Source organism: Zootoca vivipara, chromosome 4 (assembly GCF_965207765.1).
Source record: "Zootoca vivipara chromosome 4, rZooViv2.hap1.1, whole genome shotgun sequence".
NCBI lineage: Eukaryota > Metazoa > Chordata > Lepidosauria > Squamata > Lacertidae > Zootoca > Zootoca vivipara.
The window spans coordinates 88,910,615-88,926,182 of NC_142587.1; the positions used below are offsets into that span (position 1 = coordinate 88,910,615).

Consider the following 15,568-nt stretch of genomic DNA (forward strand, 5'->3'; position numbering starts at 1 on the left):
GAATTTGGTCACACTGGCTCCAAGTTGGCGTATCAATATGGTAAACGTTTTGCAACTCACCGTTATCAATGAATCGCCTACCGAGGCATCCTCGCTGATGACAGAACTGTAGACTTCTTGGCTAAATCTCGGAGCGTTATCATTAACGTCTGTCACATTTATATTCACTGTTGCCACGGCGCTCAGCGCCGGGCTGCCCCCATCTTTGGCTTCGATGACTAGGAAGAAGTCCTTGCACATTTCATAGTCCAGAGGTTCAATTACAGATATGGACCCTTGGAGACGGAAGAGAGAATTTTAGTAAAGCACAACACTAAGGACACACAAGCAAAATTTGAATACTGATGTTAGCGACCCCAGTGACTGCTGAAGAGGCCAGGCTACACTTGGACCAGTTCTGATATACCTTTCCGTGTTTTGTAAGAAGCCTGGAAAAATTGCAGAAATCAGAGATACTATTAACCAAAGTATGGTCTGAAGCTCAACATAAAAAAAAACAAGATCATGGCCACTGGTCCCATTACCTCCTGGCAAATAGAAGGGGAAGAAATGGAGGCAGTGAGAGATTTTACTTTCTCGGGCTCCTTGATCACTGCAGATGGTGACAGCAGTCACAAAATTAAAAGACGCCTGCTTCTTTGGAGAAAAGCAATGACAAACCTAGACAACATCTTAAAAAGCAGAGACATCACCTTGCCTACAAAGGTCCGTATAGTTAAAGCTATGGTTTTCCCAGTAGTGATGTATGGAAGTGAGAGCTGGACCATAAAGAAGGCTGATCGCCGGAGAATTGATGCTTTTGAATTATGGTGCTGGAGGAGACTCTTGAGAGTCCCATGGACTGCAAGAAGATCAAACCTATCCAATCTTAAGGAAATCAGCCCTGAGTGCTCACTGGAAGGACAGATCGTGAAGCTGAGGCTCCAATACTTTGGCCACCTCATGAGAAGAGAAGACTCTCTGGAAAAGACCCTGATGTTGGGAAAGATTGAGGGCACTAGGAGAAGGGGACGACAGAGGACGAGATAGTTGGACAGTGTTCTCGAAGCTACGAACATGAGTTTGACTAAACTGCGGGAGGCAGTGCAAGACAGGAGTGCCTGGCGTGCTATGGTCCATGGGGTCACAAAGAGTTGGACACGACTAAACAACAACAATTAACCATGATTAAATACGTAAGAATAATCCTGTTGGATCAGGCCAAAGACCCATCTATCCAAGCATCCTGTTCTCACAGAGGCCAACCAGGGTAGGCAGCCTGCAAATAGCTTCTAAATCCTCATGTAAGGATGAGTTGGGCACAAGGTTTATGCAGAAATGGTGGAATTCCTTATCTTAAAGTACAGTAATATAAGAACTGGAAGAACTGTCACAGAAAGGCTTCTGGTGTCACCCCTCTTTGAGACATCCTCAGATTAACAGCACAAAGTGGGCAATTGACTAGCCAGTCTGAGTTTATGACTCAACTGTGCAGACAGGCAATGGACTACTGCTGACAAAAGCCCTGACGTATTCATGTGGATGTCATAGGAGCCAACTCCTAGTGGCCATGGGGGCTTTGGCCCCCACAGTAAAATATTTGAGGAGGCCAGGCCCCCACAAAGTTGATGGGCATTCCCATTCAAATGGAGTGTGTGCACTGCATCATGTGATCGTTTATGCGGGGCGGGGCTTACCTGGGCCCCCACAATATTTTATGCAAGTTGGCACCCCTGGTAGATGCACTCCACCCAACCTCAGAAAGAGGCCCTCTGCGAGAGGACAGACATGCACCAGCACAAAGCATCCACTTGTCATTGGCCCATGGATAAGGAGATTTCCTTTTAAAAAGCCTTGATCGGGCATTTTACATAATTATAAGACAGCCTGGAATCTTCAGTTTCTGCCACAGAGCTGCTGATAAGGGAGCTGTCACACATTAATGCATAATAAATGCCTTTCCCCCTTCTTCTCTGGTGATTAAACGTCACCCCAGCTATTTTATTGATTTATCTTCTTGCCTTCCTTGTAAAATACAGCTTTAACCATTATTTTTCGTACCCATTCCAGGGGTGTTGATATGCTAATGCCATTCGGCTCTCCTAAATAATAAACCTTAAGGTGCACTTGAGTAGTACCATGTTATTTTTAAATAAAACCACACACTTCAGAGTAAGAAATAGCCCCTTGACCCACATACAGGGGGGATTCCAGAAAACCTAGTTTGGTGCGGTGAATTATTTATTATTGGTTTTATTTAAAACAGTTCTATCCTGACCTTCAGAACTGTCAGGGTGGTTTGTAATAATTCACAAAGCATCCGTTTGCAGCTGTAAAAGGCAGCACTGAACATTATCAGAGCAGAAGTTTAAAAATGCATTAAGAGATTAAAAACCCGGGTTAATAAAAAGAGCATATGACAAGCACCAGGTGAGTTTGCCTGGAAAGAGAGTTCCACAACATGGTGCCACAACCCCAAAAGGCCCTCTCTCCTCATAACCGCTTCCCTCGCTTCTGATAGTGTGGGCACCAATAGGGTGGTCTCCATGGATGATCATATGAGAGGAGGTGTCCCCTCATGCCAGGTTACAAGCTGTTTGAAAGATAAGCACCAGCACTTTGAAAGATTTGAAAAATGTCTTCACTTGTCTCCAGAAAGTACAAACAGCAGGCCATAACCACATATTGTAGCTGTGAATCCCATTGGTTTGGGCAAGTGCCCTTTCTTGATCAGATCAAGATATACCAAGAGTTGACAACCTTTTGCTTCTCCGGGCAAATTATTTCCGCATGTCTATAGGGTCTTTTCCTTTTGAGAACGATTTGCCTAAAATAATGAGTTGATCTTTCTCTATACTCCTCCGTCTGGCAGTTAATCTCTTCCCTTGGTCATGAAAACTCATCTCCCCCTTTCTCTTGCTTTGGTAACTATAATAGGGTGGGTGAATATTGACAAATTGAGTACACAGTTCTGTGGGACCCAGAAGACGACGGGGAGGAGAAATTGGTTTGCTTTACGTTTTAATGTGAACCAAATCCACATTTCCTGCACCAAGACGGAAAAAAAGAAGCACTTTTCCTTCAGAATCCACACTTCTTTGTATTTTGTGATACAGTTCTCCAACCAAAAGTTGTGTACGAATTTGTGTATATTAGGAGAATTGTGCACAAAAAATGCACGTTAGTGAAAATAACTACGAAGATGCACTCTATTGGGGGAAACTGCTGTTTTCTTTCCTATTGTAGACCTTCCTTTTGCAACAAGCCTTTTAAGTGGAGGTGGTTATCTCAGCCTCTATCAGCATCGGCCTTAATTTATTTATGTTTTTATTGTTAAAGTGAAATAATAGATCAAGTATATATTACACAAACATGTGTATATTAGGTAAAAGGTTTGTATTACACAAAACTACAAAGAAAAATGTCTGTGTTAGTGGAAATGTGACAAATTTTTATGTGAACTTTAAAAAGGATTTCAAACCGATGTTAAAACGAGGCAAGCCAAACTTAATGAGAGAAGCCGAAATCGACAGATTCACCTGCCATGAGCCTGAAGGTATGAACCTGGTCAATTACACAATCCCAAAGTGAGGGGAAATGTAGGTCAGCAAAGTTGGCTGAAGGATGAAAAGACAAAACCTGAAAGGATTTCTCAATGCATTTTCAGTTTTTCCTAAGCACTGCTATCTGCTGATTTCAGTAAGGATTAACTGGCAAGTCCATTTTACTCTTTGCTGTTTGACCTGACAGAGGTATGATTAAGTCATTGACAGCTCACTGATGTCCCTGGATTCTAAAAAAAAAGGAAAAGATGCCAAGGTGGATGGAACAAAGAATGAAACTTGTGTCCTGTATTATAGTTTATACTGCATTTGCATGCTGAATTGTCAGTTATTTTAATCATTGGCAATTGTGGCTATTTGAATTATGGTGTTATTAATTTCTTTTCCTTAGTCTAGTCGGAAGTATCTCAGAAATAGCTTAATCTTCACTCAGGTGTTTTACAGCTCTGGGAAGATTTTCCATTGTGCTCACAATTAACTACACTGTTGTGTTAACTTCTGACTAGTGGTGGTAGGCACATGTTGTTATGCTACCCTACGGCTTCTTAATGATTTTTTGAAAATAACTATCCTCCTCACTAGGATGTATATACAGTACTGCAACTAGAAACTAAAGGGGTAAGCATTATCTGGCCTTGCGTAAGACTGGTTCTGCATGTTGGTATACCTACTTTTTATAATGACAAGTATTTATCTTGTTTTGGTGCATGATTTAAACACCTCGACTTTGGACAATTATACTGAAGCCTATGGGCGATTGATGAGATTGCATAATGTATTGTTTTTTAAAGAGATTTCCCCCAGCTGTGGTCCTAACTGCAATTATCTGTTTTGTTTGTTTGTCTGTTTGTTAGTTGCTTTATGTTGTCCAGGGCAACCCAATATGAACCACAACCAAACAGACATATAGATAACCCTCCACATAGATACATTAAAACCAAGAGGAAAAAGAACTAAATTTAAAACATCCTGCCGATTTCTAAAAGGCCAGAGAGAGATAAAGGCTTAGAATCAGTTATTGGTCTTTTCATGGCCAAGCGGGGTTTGAACCCTGGTCTCCCAGATCCTAGTCCAACACTTTAACCATTACCCCACAATGGCTCTCCTTGACAGTATTAGCACAGAAAAGCATTTAAATGCACATTTTATCTCCATGTACATATTTCAGCCTGTTATGCTTTTAAAAATGTACTTTATGTTTTTTGAGCCAAGAACTGTTATCAAACGATCCAGAGAAGTATGAAATCCAGAGGATAATTGATGTTCCAACTGGCAGATTAGTTCAGGAGATGCAAATTAAGGTTGGTTCACTTAAATATGCAGAACAAACTTATCCTTGATCTCTAGCATGTGCTACATGCCAAAAAGTTTGCATTTTGAATGTTGATACACCATGAGCCATCATTGGTCAATGCCAGTTCCACCCATATGTCATATGGTAACAGTAATACAGGATTGCTGTAAACAATACTTTACAAAATATGATCAAAGTAACACACACAACACAACCAGTCTTCTGCTGCTCCTGTTATGTCTCCTTTTACTTTCCTGAACCTTCAGGATAGAAATTTAAAGAGTAAAACTTAAATACTTTTCTTTAACACTTCCCCTCCCTTACATACCTGTCTTTGAATTGATCCTGAATTTCCCCTTTTCATTCCCAGACCTGATGATGTAGGTGATCTCTGCATTTGTACCAATGTCTTTGCTTGTGGCAAAAACGGAGAGGACTTCAGCACTGGGCGAGGTGTCCTCAGGCACCGAAACAAGGTAGTCTCTCCTCTCAAAGACAGGAGGGTTGTCGTTAATGTCCAGAACCGTAATTGTCACCGTGGCGAACGAGGACAGGGTCTGCACAATGCTCTGGTCTGTGGCTTTGACAGTGACATTATACGATGGCTGGAGTTCTCTGTCCAATGGATGCTCCAAGATGATGATTCCCGAGGATTTGTCCACAGAGAAAAAGCTGCCTGAAGAATCTGCTAGGGAATAGACAATCTTTCTGTTCACACCTAAAAAGAAAAGAAGAAGAAGAAACAGAAGATGCTGTTAATTAAGGAGACCAATGTTGTAACATCTGCCCTGTGAGAAATAAGAGTCCAGAAGGGAGGTAATCATTTCAGCATTTCATGAGATCCAATTATGCTTGCTCTGGGGCATTTAAAAAAAGGACACAGAGACACTGAAATATGAACAGAGCCCATAATGAACAGAGCAAGATGGTGGCGGGTGAGGGTAAGGTGTCAAACTGGAATTCCGAGAGGCCATGTTCCTGCACCACTGAGGCAGCTAAAGGAGCCTCAAGCTGTACAGTGGTATGCAGAGGTACCACCTGGGCAGCCTTACAAGCTCTGTCAGTTGACTTGACACCCAGTCAGGTGACCCAGGGAGCTAATACAATGCCACCTTTAGGCCATGGTCTGCCCCTCAGCTTAAGCAACTTGTTTCCTAGTGTGATAATGCACCAGACAAGAGGACATGACTGCTGATCTCTTCACCCTGCCTCTGCAATGTAACCTTTTGCGCCTAGCTTGAAGTGCCACTCATTAGTTCCAGAACAAGACTTTTTGTTGTTGTTGCCTGCTTTAGACTACGCAGACTGCCGAGCCAGGGGGCTGGCAGCTTGTTCTCTCCTCTGACCCCTGTTGAGATACCCATTAGGGTGATGACTTTTTTACAACCTCATTTCCCTGTATCATAATTTGATGAGCTTTCATTAAAGATTAGATAAAATCTTGCTTTCAAAGAGATTTGATTTTAAAAAACCTCACGCACAAAATGATTTTTTAAAAAATTATTTATCAGTTTTTTGACCATTTTTGAAGTCATTGTAAGCAGATATAAAATTGAACCCAAGCTTTAGAGTCACATATATACAACATTATATAGGGTCATCAAACACACAAGGAAGCCTTTTTTTAGCTGCAGTAACAGTATAGACGATGCTAGAGGACGATGTTTTGCTACCTCTCCTGTAGGTTCTTTTCCCAGCATGTCCAGCAGGGTCTGCTGGCTGAGTTTTGAGGTACCAAAAAGGGGCTTTTACCTTGCGCAGGTGTGACATTTGTATACCCTATGTTGCTAAGAACACTCCCCATTGTGGAATGTGGTGTTGTGTCCAAATTTGATACATAATATATATAGAATTGTTAATACAATTTTATGAAACGGTAAAACGGCATACAAAAAATTTTAAAACCGTTTGTGCGTAACCTTTCTTAATATTTCAATGGAATATACCTCATTTTAGTCATTAATAGGCAAAAGTTCATCCATTTGTGCTACAGGAAATAATTTTTGAGGGGGGGGGGAATGAAAGAGTCATCACCCTAATGCCCATTCCCAGTGAACTGTGATCCCACCAGAACGTATGAAGCAAAAATGTGTGTCTGGAGAGGAGGGGTTATGTGTATAAGAATCCTGTGCAAACTGGGCAGGTACACGGGCCAGGTTGTGCTGAAAGGTATAAAGGGGACATCTGTGCATGTTTGACTAAATGTACTCTTTATGATCAGGAACCCTGCTGATGTGTTTAGAAGACTTCATGTAAACATGTCAAGGTTGGGGGTAGCAATGTGTACAGGGCCATTGGGGTGGGGGGTGGGACATGCATGTGTCGACAGCCTCCTACACTTTTTTCTTCCCTCTCGAAAGGGCTGGTGCAATAGGCCAATCAGTCATCTGTGTTGACATCAGGCACTGGAGCAGAGTAACTGCACCTCTTCTAAGTTGCAGTGATCAGGGCTGGCGCCACCATTAAGCAAGATGAGATGGTATCCCTTGGGCAATAGATTTTTGAGCACTGTGGAAGATAGTGAAATGGCCAGTTATTTTGCATATTGTTTTCATTCCCATAGGGGATGGGTGGTATTTGGATTTTCTGCCTCAGGTATCGGGCTGCCTGGCAATGACTATTAAGTCAACGTTCCAATTACCAAACTCAGCAGGAGGAAGAAAGACAAAGAGAATAAACAAAAATCACTGCCCACGTTGTAAGAGCCAAGGGACAAGGTGTGACCAATGAAGCTGCTGAGAAAAAGTGGGAGAAGAAAAACGGGAGAAATAAAGCATGACGTATCACACTCACATCTATTAAAAATAACCTGTTTTGCAATCTGAGATCTCTACAGATTGTGCTGAACAAGCTAGCAGGACCACCCTGGGGCAACATAGCAACTGTTCACAGTTCAAAATGGCAGCTCCTTTGAGGCACTTCCTGCTCCACTTCCTGTTTCCCATTGCCAGGGAAGCTGCCACTTGGAACTGCTCTTATTTCAAACTGGGTTGTCTCTGGGTGCCCATCCTTGTTGGTTAACACTCAGGGGTGGAGATGTCTGCTAAACAAGAGAGCCAACCACAGCCGCTTGCCGAATTATAGGGAGTCGTACGCTGAAGCTGAGTCAAGGCCTGAAGGGAAAGTATTGTTGTGATTGCCAAATTTCTTTCCACTGTAGCGGGACAGCTACTTGAAACCTAATTAAACACACATGCCAAAGCAAAGCCATATATTGTACGTTCCCATGTTGATGTATTTATTTGTACAGCCCAGCAACGGAAACAGCAAACAAAGAACATTGCTGTAAAAGTGACAATGTACCAAAGCTGGCGATTCCTTATCCTCAGAGGCAGTTGCAAAATTGCGGCCCCATCGTTCGAAAGCAGAAACTTAAAAGCTTGACATTAATCAGACACACCAGAGCTACTGATCTTCCTCCCAGGCATATTCTGTTAATTTAAAATTTTGTGTCGGTATTTTATGTCTTTTTGCAGTGACAGGAATACATGGTAAAAAAAAAAAATTAAAAAGAAGGTGGGGAGATGATAAAAAGCAACGGAAAATTACTTTTGTTTTCTGCCTGATATGGCAGAAGTACAGCTGCTTCACCAGTGGGATCTGGGGGGGGGCTCCGTTTCCTCCAACCATATTCGTAACGAGCAGCCGCAAAAACTGAACACGGAATCTCGTTTAAATTGCATTACGAAAGATTAGATCACCCTCTATGGAAGGCTTGACAAGAAGAAGAAAATAACCACCCTTCTTGATATAACCAAGACAGTATCATAATCCTAGAAAAAGTCATTAAGCCCAAATGGTATTTAAACAATAATTCTACCATTTATCATCTACAGGGTCAATACGCATAGGATATACTTCCAAACACTCAGAAGTCATTAAAAGTATGTGGCATTTAAATGATGATTTTATTATTTGCCTATTTTGATACACAGAGGATATGTGGCCAAGCATTCAGAAGCCATCACAAAGGCAAGGCATTTAAATGATGGCTTTATCATCCATCATTACTGTTATTTATTTGTATTGCTAGAGTTCCCCGTGGCCTCAAGAGAAGGCATTGGGTGGCTTATATGGCATATAAATATGGGGTTACAGACAGCTTGATTTCTTTATTTCTCAGTGAGGATTTAGAAGATTTCGTTTTAGTAACTGTTCAGTATGGAGACGTCACATGGGATCCATTTCTACAGGTCTGAGATGTAATGAGGAGAAACATATAGCATGTCTTATAATGGGTTTGAGATCCTTTGCAATTTGTTGTGTTTTCCTTCCACGTGAAGACAGAAATGTTGAGAGTAAGACAGAGAACTTCTCTCATAACCAGGTGCAGGGATAAGCAATAGGAGATGGTTTGCAATCCAGTACATTTCCGAGCACAGTTCAAAGTGTTGGTGCTGACCTTTAAAGCCCTAAATGGCCTCAGTCCAGTATACCTGAAGGAGCGTCTCCACCCCCATCGTTCTGCCCGGACACTGAGGTCCAGCACCGAGGGCCTTCTGGCGGTTCCCTCGCTGCGAGAAGCCAAGTTGCAGGGAACCAGGCAGAGGGCCTTCTTGGTGGTGGCGCCCGCCCTGTGGAACGCTCTCCCATCAGATGTCAAAGAGAAAAACAGCTACCAGATTTTTAGAAGACATCTGAAGGCAGCCCTGTTTACGGAGGCTTTTAATGTTTAATAGATTATTTTATTTCATTTTTCTGTTGGAAGCCGCCCAGAGTGGCTGGGGAAACCCAGCCAGATGGGCGGGGTATAAATAATAAATTATTATTATTATTATTATTATTATTATTATTAGGAACACCACTGGAGAGAAAATGCTGCAGTAGAAAGAACTTCTCATCCAGTTCTGAAGATCATTTAACTTAGATTAGTCAGCCATCAACACCTATGACTATCCTCTTCCATGCTCAAAATCACAGTGCACTACTGAGTAAGTTTGTGGGTCCCTTTCCTGCACACCTCTGAGCTACGTTTTCACTGAGGCGATAAACCTCAGCGAGGAGGGGGAAGTGAACGACTGGATGCTTCTCCGTATATAACAAGAAATTATAGAGCTGAGCCAAATGTTTTAAGTAAGGCTTATTAATTGTTGTCCCATTTCTTGCAGAACCCCCCCCCCCCGGGAAGGAAGGCGTGTTCTCATTAGTCACTAATAAAAACCTGAAATACTCTTTCTGTAGCATCTTGAGATTGGATTATTATTATTATTATTATTATTATTATTATTATTTTGGTCTCTTTCACAGGATGCTTCCCATTTCCTCCCTGTGCATCGTAAAAACTTTACTAACTTTCCCCAAACTAATAGTTAGAAGCTGTCCTCTTGACTCTGCCCCTCCCCACTGTTCTGTAATAGAAATAAACTTTTAAAGTGCACCATAAAACCAAGTGCAGGGCATGTTTGCAAACGGCAAGTGTCTATGATGGCTTCATGTCTTCAGTATGGAAAGATTTATAGCTGTATTAGCAGAGTGCTGAATCAAGAGATCTCCCTTTTAATATCCACATATCAATACTGTCATGTTTCATTACTAGCATTTTGCGATACTAGCATTTGACCCTAATAGCTAATCAGTATGGAGAATTGAAGGTCTGCAGGATGAAAATTATAGAATGAAAGCTTCAAGTGATGTCTCTACTAGTAATCATTACCATAAAAGCTGCTGACTCCAAGCTTTCCTCTGCACTGCCGTAATCGCTTATTTCGGACATCAAGTGCCCTGGCTTACGGCATCACAAAAGTAGAGAACTGTAGCGAGGAGGGGAGAGATGCAATAAAATTTTGCAAGAATTTTTCACTTGCATTTCCAAGTGTGGAAAATGTCTGAACCCGAGATCTAAATGCCAACATTTTACCTGAAATTCCAAGTTATTCTGAAAGTTCGTTTTTCAAAATACGAATCTCAAGTTTTGAATAATTCATATTGAAAAATCAAAACTTTGGTACTCAGATGTCATCGTGCAGGTTAAGGACACTGTGTTTACAAGGAATTCAAAGGCTGTATGCCGCATTCCATATTGGTTTTAACACAAACTGTAGCTCAGTGGTACAGCACATGTTCCTCATGAGGAAGGTCGCAGGCTGAATTACCAGCATCTCTGGGTAGGGCTGGCAATGTCCCTAGTATGATACCCTGTTGAGCTGCTGGCAGTCTGTCTAGACAATATTGAGCTACATGGACCAATGGTCCAACTAAGACACTTTCTGATGTTACTAGTGTTCCAATGTTACTAGTGTAAGAAAGCAGAAAGTAGAAGAAGAATGTAGGCAAAGAACAGAGCTTTGCAAGCTCCGCCAACCTACAATTTTTTTTGTGGTTTGCGTCCACTGCAGTCTTATTGACTTACCTACGTCAGGATCGTTGGCTTGGACTCTCGTCAGCAAAGCTTTAGTGGCTGTGTTCTCATAGACACATGCGGTGTAATGGTCAGAAGAAAACGCTGGTGGGTTATCATTAACATCTTCCAGGATGAGATGGATTTCGGACTGACAAAACCTGCCTCCTCCGTCGGTTGCCCTTGCGATCAGGTTGTACACAGGGATCTTCTCACGGTCTAATGGGGCTAAGGTTTTGAGTTCCCCTAAAATCAATTGATTGGAAAATTGGGGGGGGGAATGAAACCAGAGTCAACATTATTCTTCCCATTTGCTGTTACTATGATTATTACTACTGCTTTGTTGCTGCAATGCAATTTCACTTTCAAAATGCTTCACAACCTGAGAACTGAGCAAAAGGAAGATCACAGAAAGGAACTGCCCGATCTCCTCTCTCCTCTTCCCCTTTGCATCTTGCTCAAGTGCTTCCACCCAAATTCAGGCAATTCCAGCTTCCCACACTTCAGTCTACTGTACCCCATCACACACTGTTCAACAGGCCCCCCCAGGCCTCCATTGGTATCTTTATGGGGCTGCAAGGATATGGGAAAGCCCTCTTGCCCGAGCTACCTTTCACTTGCAATTCTCAGGAGGAAAAGTATTTTTGAATGCTTGCTTGTCCCAAGGACACAGTGAAATGATTCTATAAAAGGATGTGCCCAAGATCATTATCAGTTGAAGCAAGCATGCTTTGTTCTTCAAATAGTTAATGCAAAGCCATTAATTTTAGTTGAAGCAAACCACAGACTTTTCCTCTTCATTCTGTGGTTCTTATGCAATGAACCAATTTTGCATTCAACAACTTTTGGCTTAACACATTGGATGGGTGGTGGCATGCCAAGGTTTTGACAACTCAGGGGTTTTGCAATAATAAGAAATGCAAGATCAGCCCAAAGGCCTGTATCGAGTACAGCTTCCTGCTTCACCGAGTGGCCAACCAGTCGTCTCTTGGGAAGTCCATAAGCAAGACATGGGTGCATTAGTCCTCTCCTCGTTCCCACACCCCCTGCCAACTGGTATTCAGAGGTCTATGAAGCATGTAGGCATGATAACTGGGGTAGCCACTAACAGACGTGTTCACTCAACACTTTCTACCACATTGCCAGGGCCAGAGCAAGGTGTCTTTGTTGGATTCAGACCTACACTTGGATGGTGTGTTCTTCATTCCAGGGACCCCGAAGCCAGTGGCTGGAATTGCAGCTTGAAAGAGAAGCTGGAGATCACTAGGCAAAGGCTACAGTTTTGCTGATCAGACTAGGAAGGAAGGACAGGCTTCTGGTATTAGGTCTGTCCAATCCAAAGCTTCCATAATGCCTACCAATCACATGGACTGCTGTTGCTCTGAAAAGGGCTGTGTGCACACTGTCCTAGGTTGTACTCTGCCTTCCCAGGCACAGTGGGTGCTTCTTGATGACCTGTTTATTGAGCACTCATCCTGATTTGCTTGCAGGGAGATTAGACAATGTTGCCTACTTAATCAACAATGGTTCCAATTTGTTTGCATGGAGATTAGATGATGTCGTATCAAATCAAGTGTTATCCAGTACATTCCAGCACATTTATTGCTAAAACTCTTATCTTTTGGGGGTAGTGGATTTGTTGTAGAAGACCTCTCAACAACAATTGCACAACCTGAACCTGTCAGCCAAGTGACTAATTCCCACACGAAGATGGCGACAGTCTGGAAGTGCCTGCACATCCTTTAATTTTGATTATACTCACAAAATGTTATTGCCCTTTTTCTTTTCTTTTTTTGATAGCACAGACAAACTCCTTGCACCTGCTGATGGGATAATTAATTAACCATGGAGGTCTCTGTGCTTTTCAACTGGCATCACAGCTTCTTTACTATCACACCACACAACCCTTGCCCCCCTCGTGTCTTTCTCACTGCATGGGATATGGCAAAGCACCAAACTTGCCGGAGCTTTCTGCTTTCAGTATCTGTGCTATGTTAAAATTAGCCAGCAACTCCATTTGACTGCAACTTCATTGAACATATTCTTCCTGATGTATGCGAAAAGAATGGTTTCTGCTGCAGGCCAGCACCTAGCAAGTGTGGGTAGCTGCTGGCATTGCTTTGGCTCTCCCACTGTGGCTGTGCTTTTGTCTGAGAAGCTGCTGGTCATTACAATTTTCCCAGCATGCCCTGGAGCTCCCAATGTAGCACAGGAAATTGAAATGGAGGGCAGTTTCCCAGATCCAAACCTTTCAATTAGGTAAGCCTGTGGTTTGGAAGAGACACACCATGGAGGGAGCCACCAATTGACATATTGCCAGCTGGTATCAATTGGAGAAACCAACTTTGGAGGTGGAGGCTCAAATCTGGAGCCGAGCTTGGTTTCTTTCTAGGTCCAATAGAACATTTCACTAATTGAGGAAGCTACTGTGACTCACCGGTGTGTCTGCACAGCCCCAACCCTGCTGCCACCTTGCTCCTCCCAGTAAGCGCCAGAGGCTCAGCTGCTGGGAAGCTATTGCTGCAGTTCCTGTCCCACTAGGAGAGCCATTCCTGCGATGGGCCAACAGCCCAAATCAGCATAAGGCAGCTTCCTATGTTCCCTCTCGCCCACCACGATTGGGATCTGTCTGACACATAAGGATGGGTGGATCTGCCAATTTAGGTTTCCTCGCTTTCCTCGTCTTAAGTTCAGTTCTCCACATTTCCACATCCGTTTGAATTAAGGGGGGGGGGGAAGTCCTCATGAAAACTAACAAGGATTTTAGTGTATACTGTATTTCTCTTAATACATACACTTTTTTTCTATGCAATTTCCCCTAGTATTTTTTGCATGCAATTTCCCCTAGTATTTTTTGCAAACTTTTTTCTATGAAATTTCCCCTAGTATTTTTTGCAAACCAATTTTCCTCGCTGCAATGCATTTTTATGTTATTTTCACCAGTACATTCAATTTTTTTTTTAAAAAAACCCCATAACCTTAGTACAGGCATCCCCAAACTGCGGCCCTCCAGATGTTTTGGCCTACATCTCCCATGTTCCCTAGCTAACAGGACCAGTGGTTGGGGAAGATGGGAATTGTAGTCCAAAACATCTGGAGGGCCGAAGTTTGGGGATGCCTGCCTTAGTATATGCACTTTGGTCTATATCACCTGGCTGCAGAATCACATCGCAACATTTGGATATGTGCAAGTTTTGAAGGCTGTTTGTGTTTCAGCCTGTGTATTCTCTGTCTCTCTCTTTTCTTTTCTTTTGGAAAATTTGAATCATGTAGGTTTCCTTTGAGTGCAAAGAATTTCTCTGCCTTCCCTGTTATCAGGTCCTCAACAGGCCTTGCGGATAGGCTGTGTGGGGCAGCAGCAGTGGGAGCGGTGGTTCCTTTCTTCTCCCCTGCCCTTGGGAGAGGAAAAAGGAAGGTCTCGCATCCACGCCTCACACAAAACTCTCATCCGCAGCCCTTATGGCTGGCTCTTCAAAGCAGGAGGTCCTTGCCTGCTTAGACAAATCCCCCCTGAGCAAGCAAATGCAGGAGCTGCCTCAGCAAATGAGAAGCTCCTGCTTCATCAAAAGACAGCAGCAGGTTGTGTTGGTGTGCGGGAGATTTTCGTAGAGAAATAGAAAGTGTAAAGGCTCCTTCACCTTCCCTGTCTGAAGCCAGGCATAGGAGGTCTTCGTGGCTCCATCCGTATAGGGTTCTGATGCTACTGTGCATCAGAATATCTGTGTTCATTCTCCATATTCGGAGGCATGATATTGGTTGCTGGGGAGGAACAACGGGAGGGGGCTACTGCCTTTACGTTCTGTTGCACATGGGCTTCCTAGAGGCATCTGGTTGGCCACTATGGGGAAAAGGATGCTGGCCTGGTTCTTTTTTTTTATTGTCTCATGACAGGCTTACATGATATCGATCTGCAGGGAAACAGACTCCTCAGATCTAGGTAAAAAAATCAAGTTGATGATAGCTCTTCTACTCCATCACTAGGAATATCTAGCTTTTCAAGCATCAGTTACTCAACACATTAAGCTGTAAGCCTCTATACTGCTTACTCTTGTCTTTTCAATGGGGAGTGAGCTGTTATTTTTCCTGTTCCCTTTGTTCCCTCTAAAACAGAGCTTCCCAAACTTTTCATGCTGGTGGCACGCTTCTTAGACATGCATCATTTCATGACACAGTAATTCAGTTTTACTAGCAAACTGGAGGTTAAGCTAACCCCTTTCCAGCCCCAGGAAGAGCAGGGGAAGCGTTCACACGACATACAGTTTGGAAAGCTCTGCTCTAATGGTCACCCCCGTTTTCCTTCTATTTAACAAGTCTGCTTACCTTGATGGTGGGCGGTTTTGCGGCCTGACCACGGGCCTTGCAGCAATCTGGCGAGGGGGACAGGGGTCTTGCTGT

The 15,568-nt window shown here is 43.0% G+C and overlaps 1 protein-coding gene across 5 annotated transcripts in view; it reads right to left on the reverse strand.

The window, feature by feature from the left end:
• FAT3 (FAT atypical cadherin 3) overlaps nucleotides 1-15,568 on the reverse strand; it is a 452,709-nt gene that overhangs the window by 54,211 nt on the left and 382,930 nt on the right. For all 5 annotated transcript variants that reach the window (XM_035116283.3, XM_035116282.3, XM_035116279.3 and 2 more), the window contains exons 13-15: nucleotides 11,186-11,419; nucleotides 5,165-5,554; nucleotides 61-275 (exon numbers count right to left, since the gene is read on the reverse strand). In XM_035116283.3, the coding sequence (XP_034972174.3) occupies nucleotides 61-275; nucleotides 5,165-5,554; nucleotides 11,186-11,419 (839 nt within the window). The remainder of the gene's footprint in view (nucleotides 1-60; nucleotides 276-5,164; nucleotides 5,555-11,185; nucleotides 11,420-15,568) is intronic.